Source organism: Monodon monoceros, unplaced genomic scaffold (genome assembly GCF_005190385.1).
Source record: "Monodon monoceros isolate NGI ecotype Baffin Bay Population unplaced genomic scaffold, NGI_Narwhal_1 Super_Scaffold_18, whole genome shotgun sequence".
Lineage (NCBI taxonomy): Eukaryota > Metazoa > Chordata > Mammalia > Artiodactyla > Monodontidae > Monodon > Monodon monoceros.
The window spans coordinates 243,193-258,794 of NW_021703774.1; the positions used below are offsets into that span (position 1 = coordinate 243,193).

The 15,602-nt window shown below is 41.3% G+C and overlaps 1 protein-coding gene across 2 annotated transcripts in view; it reads left to right on the plus strand.

Annotated features, from left to right (window-relative positions):
- Positions 1 to 15,602, plus strand: part of KDM5B (lysine demethylase 5B) — a 76,803-nt gene that overhangs the window by 36,554 nt on the left and 24,647 nt on the right. For both annotated transcript variants that reach the window (XM_029228844.1, XM_029228845.1), the window contains 7 exons: positions 6,499 to 6,633; positions 8,408 to 8,504; positions 9,849 to 9,958; positions 11,484 to 11,642; positions 12,125 to 12,244; positions 14,304 to 14,462; positions 15,100 to 15,281. In XM_029228844.1, coding sequence (XP_029084677.1) covers positions 6,499 to 6,633; positions 8,408 to 8,504; positions 9,849 to 9,958; positions 11,484 to 11,642; positions 12,125 to 12,244; positions 14,304 to 14,462; positions 15,100 to 15,281 — 962 coding nt within the window. The remainder of the gene's footprint in view (positions 1 to 6,498; positions 6,634 to 8,407; positions 8,505 to 9,848; positions 9,959 to 11,483; positions 11,643 to 12,124; positions 12,245 to 14,303; positions 14,463 to 15,099; positions 15,282 to 15,602) is intronic.

Genomic DNA, 15,602 nt, shown 5'->3' on the forward strand with positions numbered 1-15,602 from the left:
TCAAAGAACAAGCTTTTAGTTTTATTGATCTTGGCTGTTGTTTTCTTTATTTCTATTTCATTTATTTCTGCTCTGATCTGTATGATTTCTTCTGCTAACTTCGGGTTTTGTTTGTTCTTCTTTCTCTAGTTCTTTAGATGTAAGCTTAGATTGTTTATTTGAGATTTTTCTTGTTTCTTGAGGTAGGCTTGTATTGCTATAAACTTCCCTCTTAGAACTGCTTTTGCTGCATCCCATAGGTTTTGGATCCTCATGTTTTCATTGTCATTTGTCTCTAGGTATTTTGTGATGTCCTCTTTGATTTCTTCAGTGATCTCTTGGTTATTTAGTAACGTATTATTTAGCCTCCATGTGTTTGTGTTTTTTATGTCTTCTCCCCCTGTAATTGATTTTTTAAAAAAATAAATTTATTTATTTTATTTATTTAATTCTGGCTGCATTGGGTCTTCGTTGCTGGGCACGGGCTTTCTCTAGTTGCAGAGAGCTGGGGTTACTCTTCCTTGTGGTGTGTGGGCTTCTCATTGTGGTGGCTTCTCTTGTTGCAGAGCACAGGCTTTAGGCATGAGCTTCAGTAGTTGTGGCTCGCAGGCTCAGTAGTTGTGGCTCGCGGGATCTAGAGTGCAGGCTCATTAGTTGTGGTGCACGGGATTAGTTGCTCTGTGGCATGTGGGATCTTCCTGGACCAGGGCTCGAACCCATGTCCCCTGCATTGGCAGGCAGATTCTTAACCACTGTGCCACCAGGGAAACCCGCCTCTAATTGATTTCTAATCTCATAGCATTGTGGTCGGAAAACATGCTTGATATGATTTCAATTGTCTTAAATTTACGGAGGCTTGATTTGTGACCCAAGATGTGACCTATCCTGGAGAATGTTCCGTGTGCACCTGAGAAGAAAGTGTAATCTGCTGTTCTTGGATGGAATGTCCTATAAATATCAATTAAATCTATCTGGTCTATTGTGTCAATTCAAGCTTGTGTTTTCTTACTATCTGTCTGGATGATCTGTCCATTGGTGTAAGTAAGGTGTTAAAAGTCCCCCACTATTATTGTGTTACTGTTGATGTCCTCTTTTTTTTAAAATTTTTTTATTATTATTTTTTAAAGTTATTTATTTATTTATTTGGGGCTGTGTTGGGTCTTTGTTGCTGTGCGCAGGCAACGAAGTTGTGGTGAGCAGGGGCTGCTCTTTGTTGAGGTGTGCATGCTTCTTATTGCAGTGGCTTCTCTTGTTGCGGAGCACAAGCTCTAGGCATGAGAGCTTCAGTAGTTGTGGCATGTGGGCTCGGTAGTTGTGGCTCACGGGCTCTAGAGTGCAGGGTCAGTAGTTGTGGTGCATGGGCTTAGTTGCTCCACGGCATGTGGGATCTTCCGGACCAGGGCTCGAACCCGTGTCCCCTGCATTGGCAGGCGGATTCTTGACCACTGTGCCACCGGGGAAGTCCCTCCATTTCCTCTGTTATAGCTGTTAGCAGTTGTCTTATGCATTGAGGTGCTCCTATGCTGGGTGCATATATATTTATAATTGTTGTATCTTCTTCTTGGATTGATCCCTTGATCATTATGTAGTGTCCCTCCTTGTCTCTTATAACATTCTTTATTTGAAAGTCTATTTTATCTGATATGAGTATTGCTACTCCACTTTTCTTTTGATTTCCATTTGCCTGGAATATCTTTTTCCATCTGCTCACTTTCAGTCTGTATGTGTCCCTAGGTTTGAAGTGGGTCTCTTGTAGACGGCATATACATGGGTCTTGTTTTTGTATCCATTCAGCAAGCCTGTGTTTTTTGGTTGGAGCATTTAATCCATTAACGTTTAAGGTAATTATCGATATGTATGTTCCTGTTACCATTTTCTTAATTGTTACGGGTTTGTTTTTGTAGGTCCTTTTCTTCTCTTGTGTTTCCCACTTAGAGAAGTTCCTTTAGCATTTGTTGTAGAGCTGGTTTGGTGGTGCTGAATTCTCTTAACATTTGCTTGTCTGTAAAACTTTTGATTTCTCTGTCCAATCTGAATGAGATCCTTGGCAGGTAAAGTAATCTTGGTTGTATGTTCTTCCCTTTCATCACTTTAAATATATCATGCCACTCCCTTCTGGCTTGTAGAGTTTCTGCTGAGGCATCAGCTGTTAACCGTTCCCTTGTATGTTATTTGTCGTTTTTTCCTTGTTGCTTTCAATAAGTTTTCTTTGCCTTTAATTTTTGTCAATTTGATTACTGTGTGCCTTGGCGTGTTTCTCCTTGGGTTTATCCTGCCTGGGACTCGCTGCACTTCCTGGACTTGGGTGGCTATTTCCTTTCCCATGTCAGGGAATTTTTTGACTATAATCTCTTCAAATGTTTCTTGGGTTCCTTCTCTCTCTCTTCTCCTGGGACCCCTGTAATGCAGATGTTGGTGCGATTAATGTTGTCCCAGAGGTCTCTTAGGCTGTCTTCATTTCTTTTCATTCTTTTTTCTTTATTCTGTTCCACAGCAGTGAATTCCACCATTCTGTTTTCCAGGTCATTTATCCATTCTTCTGCCTCAGTTATTCTGATATTGATTCCTTCTAGTGTATTTTTCATTTCAGTTATTGTATTGTTCGTCTCTGTTTGTTCTTTAATTCTTCTAGGTGCTTGTTCTTTAATTCTTGTAGGTCTTTGTTAAACATTTCTTGCATCTTCTTGATCTTTGCCTCCATTCTTTTTCCAAGGTCCTGGATCATCTTCACTATCATTATTCTGAATTCTTTTTCTGGAAGGTTGCCTATCTCCACTTCATTTAATTGTTTTTCTGGGGTTTTATTAGTTCCTTCATCTGGTACAAAGTACTCTGCCTTTTCATTTTGTCCATCTTCTGTGAATGTCTCTTTTTGCTGAATTATTTGTGCATAAATTTTTATGCCCATTTCTGATTTTTGAAAATAATCCTTAGAGGAAAGGAGAATTAAAATACATATTTTTTTTAAAAAAGAATGGAAAACAGCAATGAGACACCACTACACACCATTAGAATGACCAATATTCAGAACATGACAACACCAAATGCTGGCGAGCATGTGGAGCAACAGGAACGTTTTTCCATTGCTGGTCGAATACAAAATGGAACTGCCACTTTGGAAGACAGTTGGGCAATTTCTTAGAAAACTAATAAACATGCTTTTATCATACAATGCAGCAATCACACTCCTTGGTATTTACCCAAAGGAGTTGCAAACTTATATCCACACAGAAACCTGCACCTGGATATTTGTAGCAGGTTTGTTATTCATAATTGTCAAAAGTTGGAAGTAACCAAGATGTCCTTTAGTAGGTGAATGGATAAACAAATTATGGTACAGCCAGATGATGGAGGCTAAAAAACAATGAGCTGTCAAGTCATGAGAGGACAAGAAGGAACCTTAAGTGCATTTTTTTTTTTTTTTTAGAATTTATTTATTTTTGGCTGCGTTGGGTCTTAGTTGTGGCATGCGGAATCCTTTGTTGTGGTGCATGGGCTTCCCTCTAGTTGTGGTGTGCAGGTTTTTTTCTCTTCTCTAGTTGTGGCATGTGGGCTCTAGAGCGCGTGGGCTCTGTAATTTGTGGCCCGCAGGCTCTAGTTGAGGTGTGTGAGCTCAGGAGTTTTGGCGCATGGGCTTAGTTGCCCCGCAGCATGTGGGATCTTGGTTCCCTGACCACTGATTGAGCCCGCGTTCCCTGCATTGTAAGGTGGATTCTTTACCACTGGACCACCAGGGAAGCCCCAAGTGCATATTTTTATGAAAGTTAAAGAAGCCAGTGTGAAAGGACTGCATCTACTGTATGATTCCAACTCAGTGGTATTCTGGAAAAGAACTATGGAGACGGTAAAAAGATCAGTGGTTGCAGGGGGCTGAGGGCAGGAGTGTAAGATGAATAGGCAGAGCACAGAGGATTGATAGGGCAGTGAAAGTACTCTAGATGATCCTCCACCTTTGTCCAAACTCATAGAATGTACAGCACCAAGAGTGAACCCTGATGTGTGAACTGTGGACTTTGGGTGATGTGTGAATGTAGGTTCATCAGTTGTAGCAAATGTTCTACTACTCTGGTGGGGGATGTTGATGATGGGAGAGGCTGTGCATGTGTGGGGACAGCTGGTGTATGGTAAATCTAGGTACCTTCCTCTCAACTAGGCTGTAAACCTAAAACTGCTCTTAAAGAATAAACCCGTAATAAAGGGGGCAGGGGTAGAGTGCACAATGAAGGAACTGTTGCAAAAGGGTAAACTCAAGCCTAAAGTAAGTTTCGGGAAACTTGAGAGGAATTGTGTGGTGATGTGCTGGATAATAGGACAGAAGCCTCAGTCTTGTATCCCTGTGTTTTCTAAATGTCTTAAGGGATTGCTCTGCCCCTGTAGGGTGATGTCATTACGGTGTGATGATATAAATCACCTCTAAATTCCAGTTTCTCAAACAAAGGTTTAAGAGTTGGCATGCGATAGCATTAAATATAAAACAAACACATCAAGTGTATGTTTTGAATCCTGGTTTGAAACAAAATAATCTCTTCATATATATTCTAAAGAGCTTCTGAGCTTGATTTTATCTTAGTTCTTCAAAGTCCTTATACAGCCAAGCAGGCCATGGATTACAGAACCATTTAGACTAGTGGGAGATGAGAACCACATATATGACATCTGAATTTCTGACCATCCACTTAATAAAATGTCTGTGATTCAGCTCAGTTCATATCTCCACAATCACACATACTTTCAGGTCTCAATAGAAAGTGTATATAATACATGAAGGAGGTTAATTTAGATGGAGGACAGGTTTTATTCCCATCTGCATGTTTTCATTGAACGTACTCGAGAAACGCTCAATTGAGGACTTGTTGTGGAATGGGCAGTGATATTCCATACTAGTGGAGTTGATGTTTCTAGATCAGATCAGTGTGTAGGTTTAATTAGAAGAAGCAGAATATTTAATATTATAGGTTGTGCTCCCAGTGGTAGATTCGTTCTTGTTTAGAGTATCAAGAAATCTATTCTAGTATTTTTTTAATAGCACATATTACTTAAATGTTAGAAATAGATTGTGTTAGATGGTTGCTCTGTATTTTCTTTTGTCCTTCTCCCCATTCTCTGGATTCTTTCTGCAAATGTCAGGAGGAAGGAGCCAATCATGTTAGTGACACTGCATGGTTGTAATGGTGCTCGCAGAGCCAAGAGTTGTAGAAGGTTATAGTTTCAATGTATCTTATTACAAGTATGGATAATACAGTAGAGCTTCAGTGGTTACATTTTGGAGCCTGCTTTTAAAAATGCTTCCTGTGGCATTTGTAGGACCTCTTATAAAGGAGTGGTATTTACTTGAAATTCATATTAGATTCAGTGGTAATATTTTGTGGTCACTGTGTTTTGTTGTATTGGCATTAAATACTCTTTTTCGGTGAGCTTAGAATCAAACTAAAAAGAAAAATCAAAGCAAGAAGAGATTCTTGTATGATCAGAACCAAAGTTATTGCTGTGGGCTATCTATTAACCTTTCTCCTGTGAGTTAGACTTTGTAGGAATATATTGAAGAAAAGGAAAGCTTTAATAAGGGATAATAGTCACATGGTCTGTTTTCTCAATTCAAATGATATCTTTTTGATAATAGAAGGTTGCTAATTATGTTTAAACCTACAGGATTGTAAAATTTAGAAAAATTACTGGATTCCATATTTTATTACTGTAAACATTTTTAAAATGAGATATTCTGATTATGGAAAGCTATTTGGGGAACATACAGGGGGCCTTTCTAGCAGTTGGGGCCTTCACTTAATTTACAGTTGCAAGCAGGGATAATTGTTGTTGGCTCATGGAGACTGCCTCGAGCCTGCTGTGGCCTGTTGTAACCTCTGATGAGGTGATATCAACAATTAAATGAATTGAAGCAACACCATTCACCTCCTGAAAAAAAGTCAAGCTGTTATATAACTATATGTGTGTGTATATGGTTGGTAACTGCAGACTTGTCTTTGTGTTTGTTTAGATTTTAAAAATTGCACACCTGTTATGTATTTCCATAAATCATTGTAAAATATACCCTGCAAAAATCCAGTGAAATTCTCTTAAGATTAAAAAAGGAGGAAGGGACTTCCCTGGTGGCGCCGTGGTTAAGAATCCTCCTGCCAATGCAGAGGACACAGGTTCGAGCCCTGCTCTGGGAAGATCCCACATGCTGCAGAGCAACTAAGCCCGTGTGCCACAACTACTGAGGCTTCACTCTAGAGCCCGCGAGCCACAACTACTGAGCCCGCGAGCCACAGCTACTGAGCCCGCGTGCCACAACTACTGAAGCCCACGCGCCCAGAGCCTGTGCTCCTCAACAAGAGAAGCCACCGCAATGAGAAGCCCGCATACCGCAATGAAGAGTAGCTCCCTCTCGCCGCAACTAGAGAAAGCCCATGCGCAGCAACGAAGACCCAACACAGCCAAAATTAAAAATAAATAAATTAATTTTTTTAAAAAAGGGGTGGGGGAGAATTCATCAGTACAGTTGTGTTTTATTTCCAGTGTCTGCAGAAGCCAAACCTGACCACAGACACAAAGGACAAGGAGTACAAACCCCATGATATTCCCCAGAGGCAGTCTGTGCAGCCCTTGGAAACGTGTCCCCCAGCTCGACGAGCAAAACGCATGAGAGCGGAGGTGAGAGCCTCGTGAGGTTGATCAGACAGGCCTCAAGTCCCGGTGCTGACGTGTATCTGACCCTGGATTTCTCTCATGCACGTGCTCTTCATAGATTGAACTTTACTAACCTCACAGAGGGATGCTGTTTATACTCTGGCTTTTACACTTGGGGGAATTGCACTATCAGAGGGGTGAGGAATTGAAATCTTTCTAGGTTTATGCTGCCTGGACAGTCAGCTGCTGCATGGTTAACGGTCAGAGCCTAGGAAGAATAGGTGAATAGGCGTTCATTGTGACCCTCGTGATGTTGGGCAAGATTGGGAATTAAGGTTAGTAGGAGTGAAGTTGGAGATTTTTGCTGAAAAGTACTGTTTTTGAGAGGTTACGAAGAAGGTAGTGAAAGCTATTTTTCTCAGACTTCCTGAAGAGGAGTATGGAATCTGTGGCAAACATTTATGCTAAGCCAGAAAATATTAAGGGAGCAAGGGGGGCTGGTGATGTAACACACAGATAACATGAGAGTGAAGCCTGAGGGAAGATGAGGAGTGAAAGACTTAAGAAAGACAAGTTGCTCTTAGATTTTTCTGCTCTGAGAGGTTTCTCCTGGAAAAGGAGAAGAGTATTCTCCCAGTTACCTTGTTCCCACACAGAGCTGGGTAGGTTTTGGGTTCCTTGATGGACATATGAGTATGAAGAGTCAGTGATTAATATATTAGGAACAGTTTAGAACTGGGAAGCCTCATGGCATTAGTTAGGTTTCTGAATCAACAGTTGGGTTATTTAATAATTATTGGTGAGGATGAAAAAAATCAGCCATTTTGGTTTCTGAGGAAATGGATAAATAAGAGAATTACTTTTCACTTAGGTAAGTTGGAGATATGAAAAAATTTAGCGACTCCATTTTTTTGAAGTGAGAATCCCTCAGAATAGGAACATATATGGTTATTTGAAGCCCACAAGCAGGCTGCAAGTTTATTCGTCTTAAAGTCAGTTCTTGTTTGAGCACATCTTGATCTTTAAATGTGTAAGACATGCCCAGTGCTGTGGATGCCTAGGTCTGTCTTGATGACACATCATGGTGATGGTATGGCCCTGGAAGAAATCGTGTTAGCAGTAGACATCCTGATTGTGCATGAATGAACACAGGCACAGTTGCACAATGTCACTTGTGTCCCAGAGCAGACAAGGCTTTGCTTATCAACCAGTATGAGCACTTCGTGGACACCAGGTACTGAGACTGGCTCACAGGCTCTCACTGATGAGGGAGCCGTGACTCAGCGGTGTTAGGGGGGCAGTTTGTAGTGACAGTTCACTACAAGAATTAATAGAAACTTTTTGTGGAAGCTGAGTTTTCCTTGAATGCTGTCATACTTTGGAAGAGCCAGCAAACTCTTCTAGGCTGATGAAATTATGTTATTTATGTAACTGTTCAGGATTTGGCTAAGTTATGTAAGTTGTGAGTAGATGAGAACTGAGGGGCTTCTAGGAGGAAATACACACTGTTCCCAATTTGGGTAGTAACACTTCCCATAAGTCATCCCTGATCCTTTGACTTTTTCCTAAATTTTTGACCTGTTGAAGTGGAGAATACTCCTAACTTATAAGTTTCCTCATTCATTCCTTAAGTAATAATAATATTAAGGGTGGAATCTCTGCTCTAAGGGAGAGAGTTTTGAATGTCCTGTTAATAGAGAGAATTTATAAGATTATAGGCACTTTGTGATTCCAGTTGGATTTTAGAAGATTTGTCTTTTTAAAGGAAATATTCATGTATATGACAAATTTTTTTAAGGCCATGAATATTAAAATAGAACCAGAAGAGACAGCAGAAGCCAGAACTCATAACCTGAGACGTCGAATGGGATGTCCAGCTCCAAAGTGTGAAAATGGTAAGAAAGTTCATCCATGAATAGGAAGGAAGAGTGAATAAGTAAAAACAATCATTCATCTGGTAGTTAAGAAAATATTGGAGCAACTTTACATACTAGTCACTGGGTTGTGCCTTGAGAAATAAAATCTTATTATATTAATATCCTTGTTTTCATAATTAGATGACTGGAAAGAGAGATAAACGGGTGAACATATGCATATTAGAGATGGGATTGAATTTCTCAACCGTAACTAGTTGCTTTTGAGTTGGCCAAAAAGTTCATTCGGTCAGTGAATATGTTGTCCCATACAGTTCTTGGTGAAAATGAAAAATGTGTCTTAGTTTTACCTAAAACCAAGCACACTTTTTGGCCGACCCAATACTTTGAAATTTGGTTCAGTAGCATTAATTGTAAAGAAGTGATTTGTGAGAGGCATAGGTGCCTTTGACTGAATATCTGATAGGCTTGTTTCAGGCATGGCAGGCAGGCAGGCTTTCTTAATCTGAGTTTTAATTGACAGATGCTCGCCTGGCCACTGCTTGATGTCAGCCACTGAAAGGTAGGTTTGACACTGTCTTGAGAGAAATTCTATATAGGCAGGCACTTAGTAATGAAGAAGTAGTTATTGAAATGGGCTTTTCTTAGTGACTGGTGAGTTAGTGGGAAAGGCAGCACAATGTAATGGAAAGTAGATGGAGTTGTAAAAATACAGATCTGAATCTGAATCCTGGCTCAGCCACTGACTAGTTGTATGACCTTAGAGATACTTCTTGACTTCTTTTAATGTCAGTTTTCTTGTCTTTGAAACAGATTGGTTGCAAAGGATTATATGATTGATATAATAACAATTGATGGAAAGCATTTAGCGCAATACCTTCCGCAGAGTAGCTCATTAATTGATAGCTGGTGTTTTAGAAAATTCTCAGTCTTTGAAACCAGGAAGCTAGAGAGGCTAGTAATCTTAGATCATGGAGGGATAATCTGTAACGTGGAGGGGGTGCTGTTGGTGTGAACGGTCAGTGTCTTACGGTCAAGATCAAGAGGAATTTGCTTTCACCAGCATATGTTATGTCTTAGTCTTAAGAAGAGCATATCTTCGGCTCCCAGTTTGAAAGCATACAGACCTGAGCAACATCTGGTATCATATCTTGTGCTTGTATCTTGGAATTTGAATGGTGTGAGAGTTGTACGTCACCCTAAAGTAGGCAGCACGGAGCTCCTGAACGTAGTAACTCTGGGTGGTGCTGTGCTGGAGTGAGCAGAGAACTGTGTCCGGGGCACCCCAGCAGCAGGAGGGATGAGCACGGGAGGGAGCTGACGGGGCAGAGCAGAGGGAGTGCTGACCTGGACTGCCTCCTACAGAGAAAGACGGGAAAAGCAGCCTCAAGCAAGAACCTGCTGAAAGGAAGGAGTGTATTACAGAGAGCGAGAAGGAGAAACCCAGGAGTCGAGCGAAAAAAACCACCAGTGCTGTGAGTCGACATCTTTAAACACTTTTACAGCCCAGTTTATACTTAGTGCCTTACCTGGGACTGCTCGCTCAGTGTCTCACAATGAAGAGACCTTTAGAGGTGGTTTGTAGTATCAGTTTATAAACAGGGAAACACGGATGTGTCATGAAATCAGTAGTAACAGCTGGGGGCGTTGACAGCCATTTTTCTGGAGGACGTTCAGTTTAGCACTGAATATTGGTGAGCTCGATCCAATGGAGAATTGTCGATAAGTGACTAGCCCACCTCCAAGCGAGCTGAAGGTAGATCAGAAATCAAGATGATGTTTTCCAACTTTACAGCAAGGAAGGATAAGGGAAGGAGTGCGCAGGTAGGAGGGAGGCTAGGGCCTAGCAGGGTCAGAGGCCTGGGGAGCTGTTCACTAAGGTGGAAACAAAAAGCCAAGCTCTCTTCCTCAGCCCCCTTCTGAGCACCTGGGAGCAGCTTGATGACAGTGCTTTTGATCTTGGAATTGGAAGTTATTCCAATTAAATGTTCTGTTCATAAATATCATCTCCCTCTGCCCCAGTACAGAAACAAACAAAGCAGTCAGAAAGCTAGCAGAGCCCAGGTTTCTATTTGCTACAACAAAAAAGTCTGCTCCAGCTGCCATAATGAAGTATCACAGACCGAGTGGCTCAAACAAGCGAAGTTTATTTTCCCACGGTTCTGGAGGCTACAAGTCTGAGATCAAGGTGTTTGCAGACTTGGTTTTTTCCTGAGGCCTCTGTCCTTGGCTTGTAGATGGTCATGTCCCTGTGTCCTCATGGTTTTCCTCTGTGTGTGTCTGTGTCCTAGTCTCTCCTTACAAGGACACCAGTCATACTGGATTAGGGCCCACCCATATGACCTTTTTAACGACCTCTTTAAGACCCTGTCTTCAAATACAGTCACATTCTGAGGTACTGGGGGTTAGGACTTCAACATAGGAATTTTGGGGAAACACGATACAACCCATAGTAGGTAACGACTGTGTAGTTTTATTACTGTGTATTTGGGGGAACTTCTTAACTATGACTAATTAGAATGTAAAGTGGTAATTTAATGTGGTTAACTTCAATTTTGCCATGTTAAAAGGAAACTAAGTTTTGTAGAAACTGTAAAATCTTTTGCCTTTTAACATGGCAAAATTGAACTTTTCCTTTATTAGTTCTGTTTTTGGTTAGGTGGATAATTTATTGCCTAACATGTTATTCTTCTAGAAGACTATCTTTCTGTAAGCTACTAAAAGCTGGATATTTAAGTAACAAACTTTAATTAAAACACACAATTGAGAAATCTTGGAGATCTCTCTTCAGAGTTGGGAATGCATGAGATATTTTGAAATATCCCATAATAGAAGGTGAAGCATTTTTATTTAAAATGTCCCTTATAGAGGGTGAAACATTTTCACTTGCAGCATATTGGAGAGACTAGATTATGCCTCAGATCCATTTCATTCCTAGAGTTTCACAGAATCAAACAACAGCTCATGCCCCTGTGTTCTGTGCCCATTTTCATGCTGCAGGTTGACCTGTATGTCTGCCTCTTGTGTGGCAGTGGCAACGATGAGGACCGGCTTCTCTTGTGTGATGGGTGTGATGACAGTTACCACACCTTCTGCCTGATCCCGCCGCTCCATGATGTTCCCAAGGGAGACTGGAGGTGTCCTAAGTGTTTGGCTCAGGTCAGAATTAATAGCAGAGGTGGCATTAGAAAATTTCCTTAAGAAGGTGTTTTCTTCACCTTCCGGTTTTAGATTTGGCAATTGATAATAAGGAGTCTCATGACAAAAATTGGGGTGGGCCTGAATAGGAAAGAGGTCTTGGAAGTGAGCTGCACAGCTATGCAGCAAGCTGAGAGTCAGAAAAACATTTTAATAACTACATTTTTTAAAATTTCATTTAAAAAAAGCATTGCATGCTCTTTGCAAAAATTCTTAGGCACTGAACAACTTAAAAAATAGATAATTTCATAGTCTATAGATAATCACTGTTAATATTTCGATGTATATTCATCCAAATGGAAATTGCACAAATGGAATTACACTACACAAGTAATTTTAGTAAACACATATAATTTCTCATATATATACATACATATGTGAACCATAAGTAAATATACATATAAATAAATATCTTTCCGTTTTCTTTCTTTGTGTTTTGACAGGAGTGCAGTAAGCCACAAGAAGCATTTGGCTTTGAACAGGCAGCCAGGGACTATACCCTCCGTACTTTCGGGGAAATGGCAGATGCGTTCAAATCTGATTACTTCAACATGCCAGTCCATGTATGTACATACATAACTGCTTCAATTTAGGATTTTAATAACTTTGGGGAAAGGTATATCTGAAGACGTTTGAGTTGGCCCTTATCTCTGATAGTCAGTCATTGTCTTGCACAATGAAACCTTTAATTTGTTCAGTAGTATTAACATTCCACAGTACTTCAAAATGCATTCTAATTTTTCATTTGATTAAAGATAGGCTTTTTGAGACAAATCATATAGCGACAGTAACAGAATACCAATGAAAGGAAATCACCAGCAATCCTTTCAGCTCAACAAATAAAATTCAAAGAAAACTTTGCAAAATTTATTGAATGACTCCTGTGTGCCAATCCATGTGCTGTGCCCTGGGGGCACGTTTACGTCTTGTTATGTTGTCATAAGTTAGCACTGTAAACTTCAGGATTTTATATTTATTTATTTATTTGGCTTCGTCGGGTCTTAGTTGCAGTGCACGGGCTCTTTGGAGCACGGGGCTCTCTCTAGTTGTGGCACGCGGGCTTAGTTGCTCTGTGGCATGTGGGATTTTAGTTCCCCGACCAGGGATCGAACCCACGTCCTCTGCATTGGAAAGCAGATTCTTAACCACTGGACCGCCAGGGAAGTCCCTAAACGTTAGTATTTTAAATTCTCCTTTATTCCCTTAGAAGCATAAGCATGCTTCATTCAGCATTTACTGTTCCATCAAATGAGTACACTAAAATGAATGGTTTCCTACCGTACTTCTGGATATTTAAGCTGTTTTTCCTCACTACCAACAGAGTGCTATAGCAGACATTGTATGCATCTCCTTTTGGGGGGGGCGGGGGCTGTGTTGGGTCTTCATTGCTGCGCGTGAGCTTTCTGTAGTTGCGGCGAACAGGCGCTATTCTTTTTTATGGTGCATGGGCCTTGCATTGTGGTGGCTTCTCTTGTTGAGGAGCACAGGCTCTAGGCTTCAGTAGTTGCGGCACGTGGGCCCTAGGGCACACGGGCTATAGTAGCTGTGACGCGAGGGCTCTAGAGCGCAGGCTCAGTAGTTGTGGCGCACAGGCTTAGTTGCTCCACGGCATGTGGGATCTTCCCAGACCAGGGATCCGGGAACCAGTCGGGATCTGGTTGTTGAGCCCACCTGTGTCCCCTGCATTGGCAGACGGATTCTTAACCACTGCGCCACCAGGGAAGTCCTGTATGCGTCTATTTAATTGGATTATTTTCTTAATATTTATCCATTTTTTCCCCATCTAATAGCTGTATCATTTACGGGACCATAGCAGTGTATAGTGAACCTGCTTTGCCTCACATCACTAACATTAACTGTTAAGTTACTTAAAATGTCCCCTTATTTAACAGGCTTATAAATTCAAGTAATATTCCCTTTGAATTTTCAGTTCTTTTTACCCCTCCTGCATTACATATTATTTCCCCATATGTTTGCTTAACCATTCCTGGTGCCTCTTGTATTTGTGGATGGCTTTTTGCACTTTGAGGGACAGGCCTCTGGCCTCATATCAGATTAGTGCAGATCCTAAGCACTCAGCCTGGCCAGCCCTTTACACTCGGGCCTGCAGCCGCAGAGTTGTTGCACCCTGCCTTTTCCTCGTGGCTGCCCACATTACTCTCCGCAAGGTCTAGTGGAAAGAGTGAGAGGGTGGACTCAGGTGATGTGTTTGAACGCATTTCAGAGGATAAAGCATTGTTCAAATGCAGCTAAGCTGACTACTGTTACTAAACAGAAGTCAACCAGGTTGTATATTAGATTCCTCAAAACAGAAAAACATCTCCAGTTCTTAAATCTTAGCACTTTGCTTTCCTTGAGTCCTTTTACAGTAGTGGCCAGGTTGTTGATAGAGGAACATGAATTCTTAGTCAGCTCTTGGTTATAAAATTGCTTTTAGAAAGTGAGGTTCATGTCTGAGTTGTTGGGGGCCAGTTGAGGAAAACTTGGGACGTCATGTACAGTTCTTCCTCAGGCTGCTATCCTGGGATTCCTGTCACTTAACCTGTCTAGTCAGATTGGTCACCGGCAGTTTGTGAGTGTCTGAGGAGAGTCACTTTCTTTACTTCCTTGTTTTGTATGCAGATGGTTCCCACAGAACTGGTTGAGAAAGAATTTTGGCGACTGGTGAGCACTATTGAAGAAGATGTTACCGTGGAATATGGAGCTGATATTGCCTCGAAGGAGTTCGGCAGTGGCTTCCCAGTCCGAGACGGGAAAGTGAAGCTCTCGCCTGAGGAGGAGGTAGGTGTGGCTGTGAGCACGTGGACTTGCGGGGGCGCCGGCGGGACGGGCGGGGGGGCGCCTTTAGAGCGAGCCCACCATTGATCCAGAGGTCATCACGCTGGGCTAGTAGCAGCTGTGCTACAACACGTATGTCACTTGGAACTTGAGATAGTCATGGAAATTGGTTGGTTGGCTTGAAGTAATTTATGATACTTTCAGCAAATCCTTAATTACCAGATTTTTAATGATTTCAAGAATAGCAGAAAGAACCCATAGAAGAATTCTAGTCCCAACTAGATGATAAGGGAGAATCACTTACCTCCCTTTGACTTCCGATTCTGTAACTTTGGTTTCTCGTTCTGAAGAAAATCTGAGGGATTGGAACCATATACACACACATTATATAGACACACACACACAGACACACACACACACAAGTCCATTTATGTAAAGCGCAGAGCTGGGCAGAAGTAATCTATGGGCATCCAGGAGGTAAGCATAGTGGCCCCCCCGCCATTCTTTTTATTTTGAAGGAGACTTTTCAGCTTGCTTTTTGAAACCAGCAGAGTTCCAAAATGTTAGCATGATAAAGTATAAAGTATAAACCTTTATTTATACTTTATTTATAATGTCAAGATATTCTCCTTATTTTTAGGAATATCTTGACAGTGGCTGGAATTTGAACAACATGCCAGTGATGGAGCAGTCTGTCCTCGCTCACATCACCGCTGACATATGCGGCATGAAGCTTCCTTGGTTGTACGTGGGAATGTGCTTTTCTTCCTTCTGTTGGCATATTGAAGACCACTGGAGCTATTCCATTAACTACCTGCACTGGTAAGGGGTTCCAGAGAACCTACAGATGGTATGCACGCTGAGTTGGAAAACTTACCCACCTCTTAGTTGTGACACATCTCTTAACTGAGTCTGAAGGGTGATGAGGTTTTTTTTTACCATCGGTTTTTTTTTTTATTTTATTACTATGGGGCAGGTATCCTAACAATTTAAGACAAAGGTTCTTAAGAATCCATAGGAAATCCATGAAACCCTGCCCTTGCACATGAGTTTTCAAGTATAACAGGCTTCTGGGGAGAAGATAGACAGCTTTTCACTAATTGTCAAAGAAGTCTTTACTCCCAGAAAGGTTAGAAAGCACCG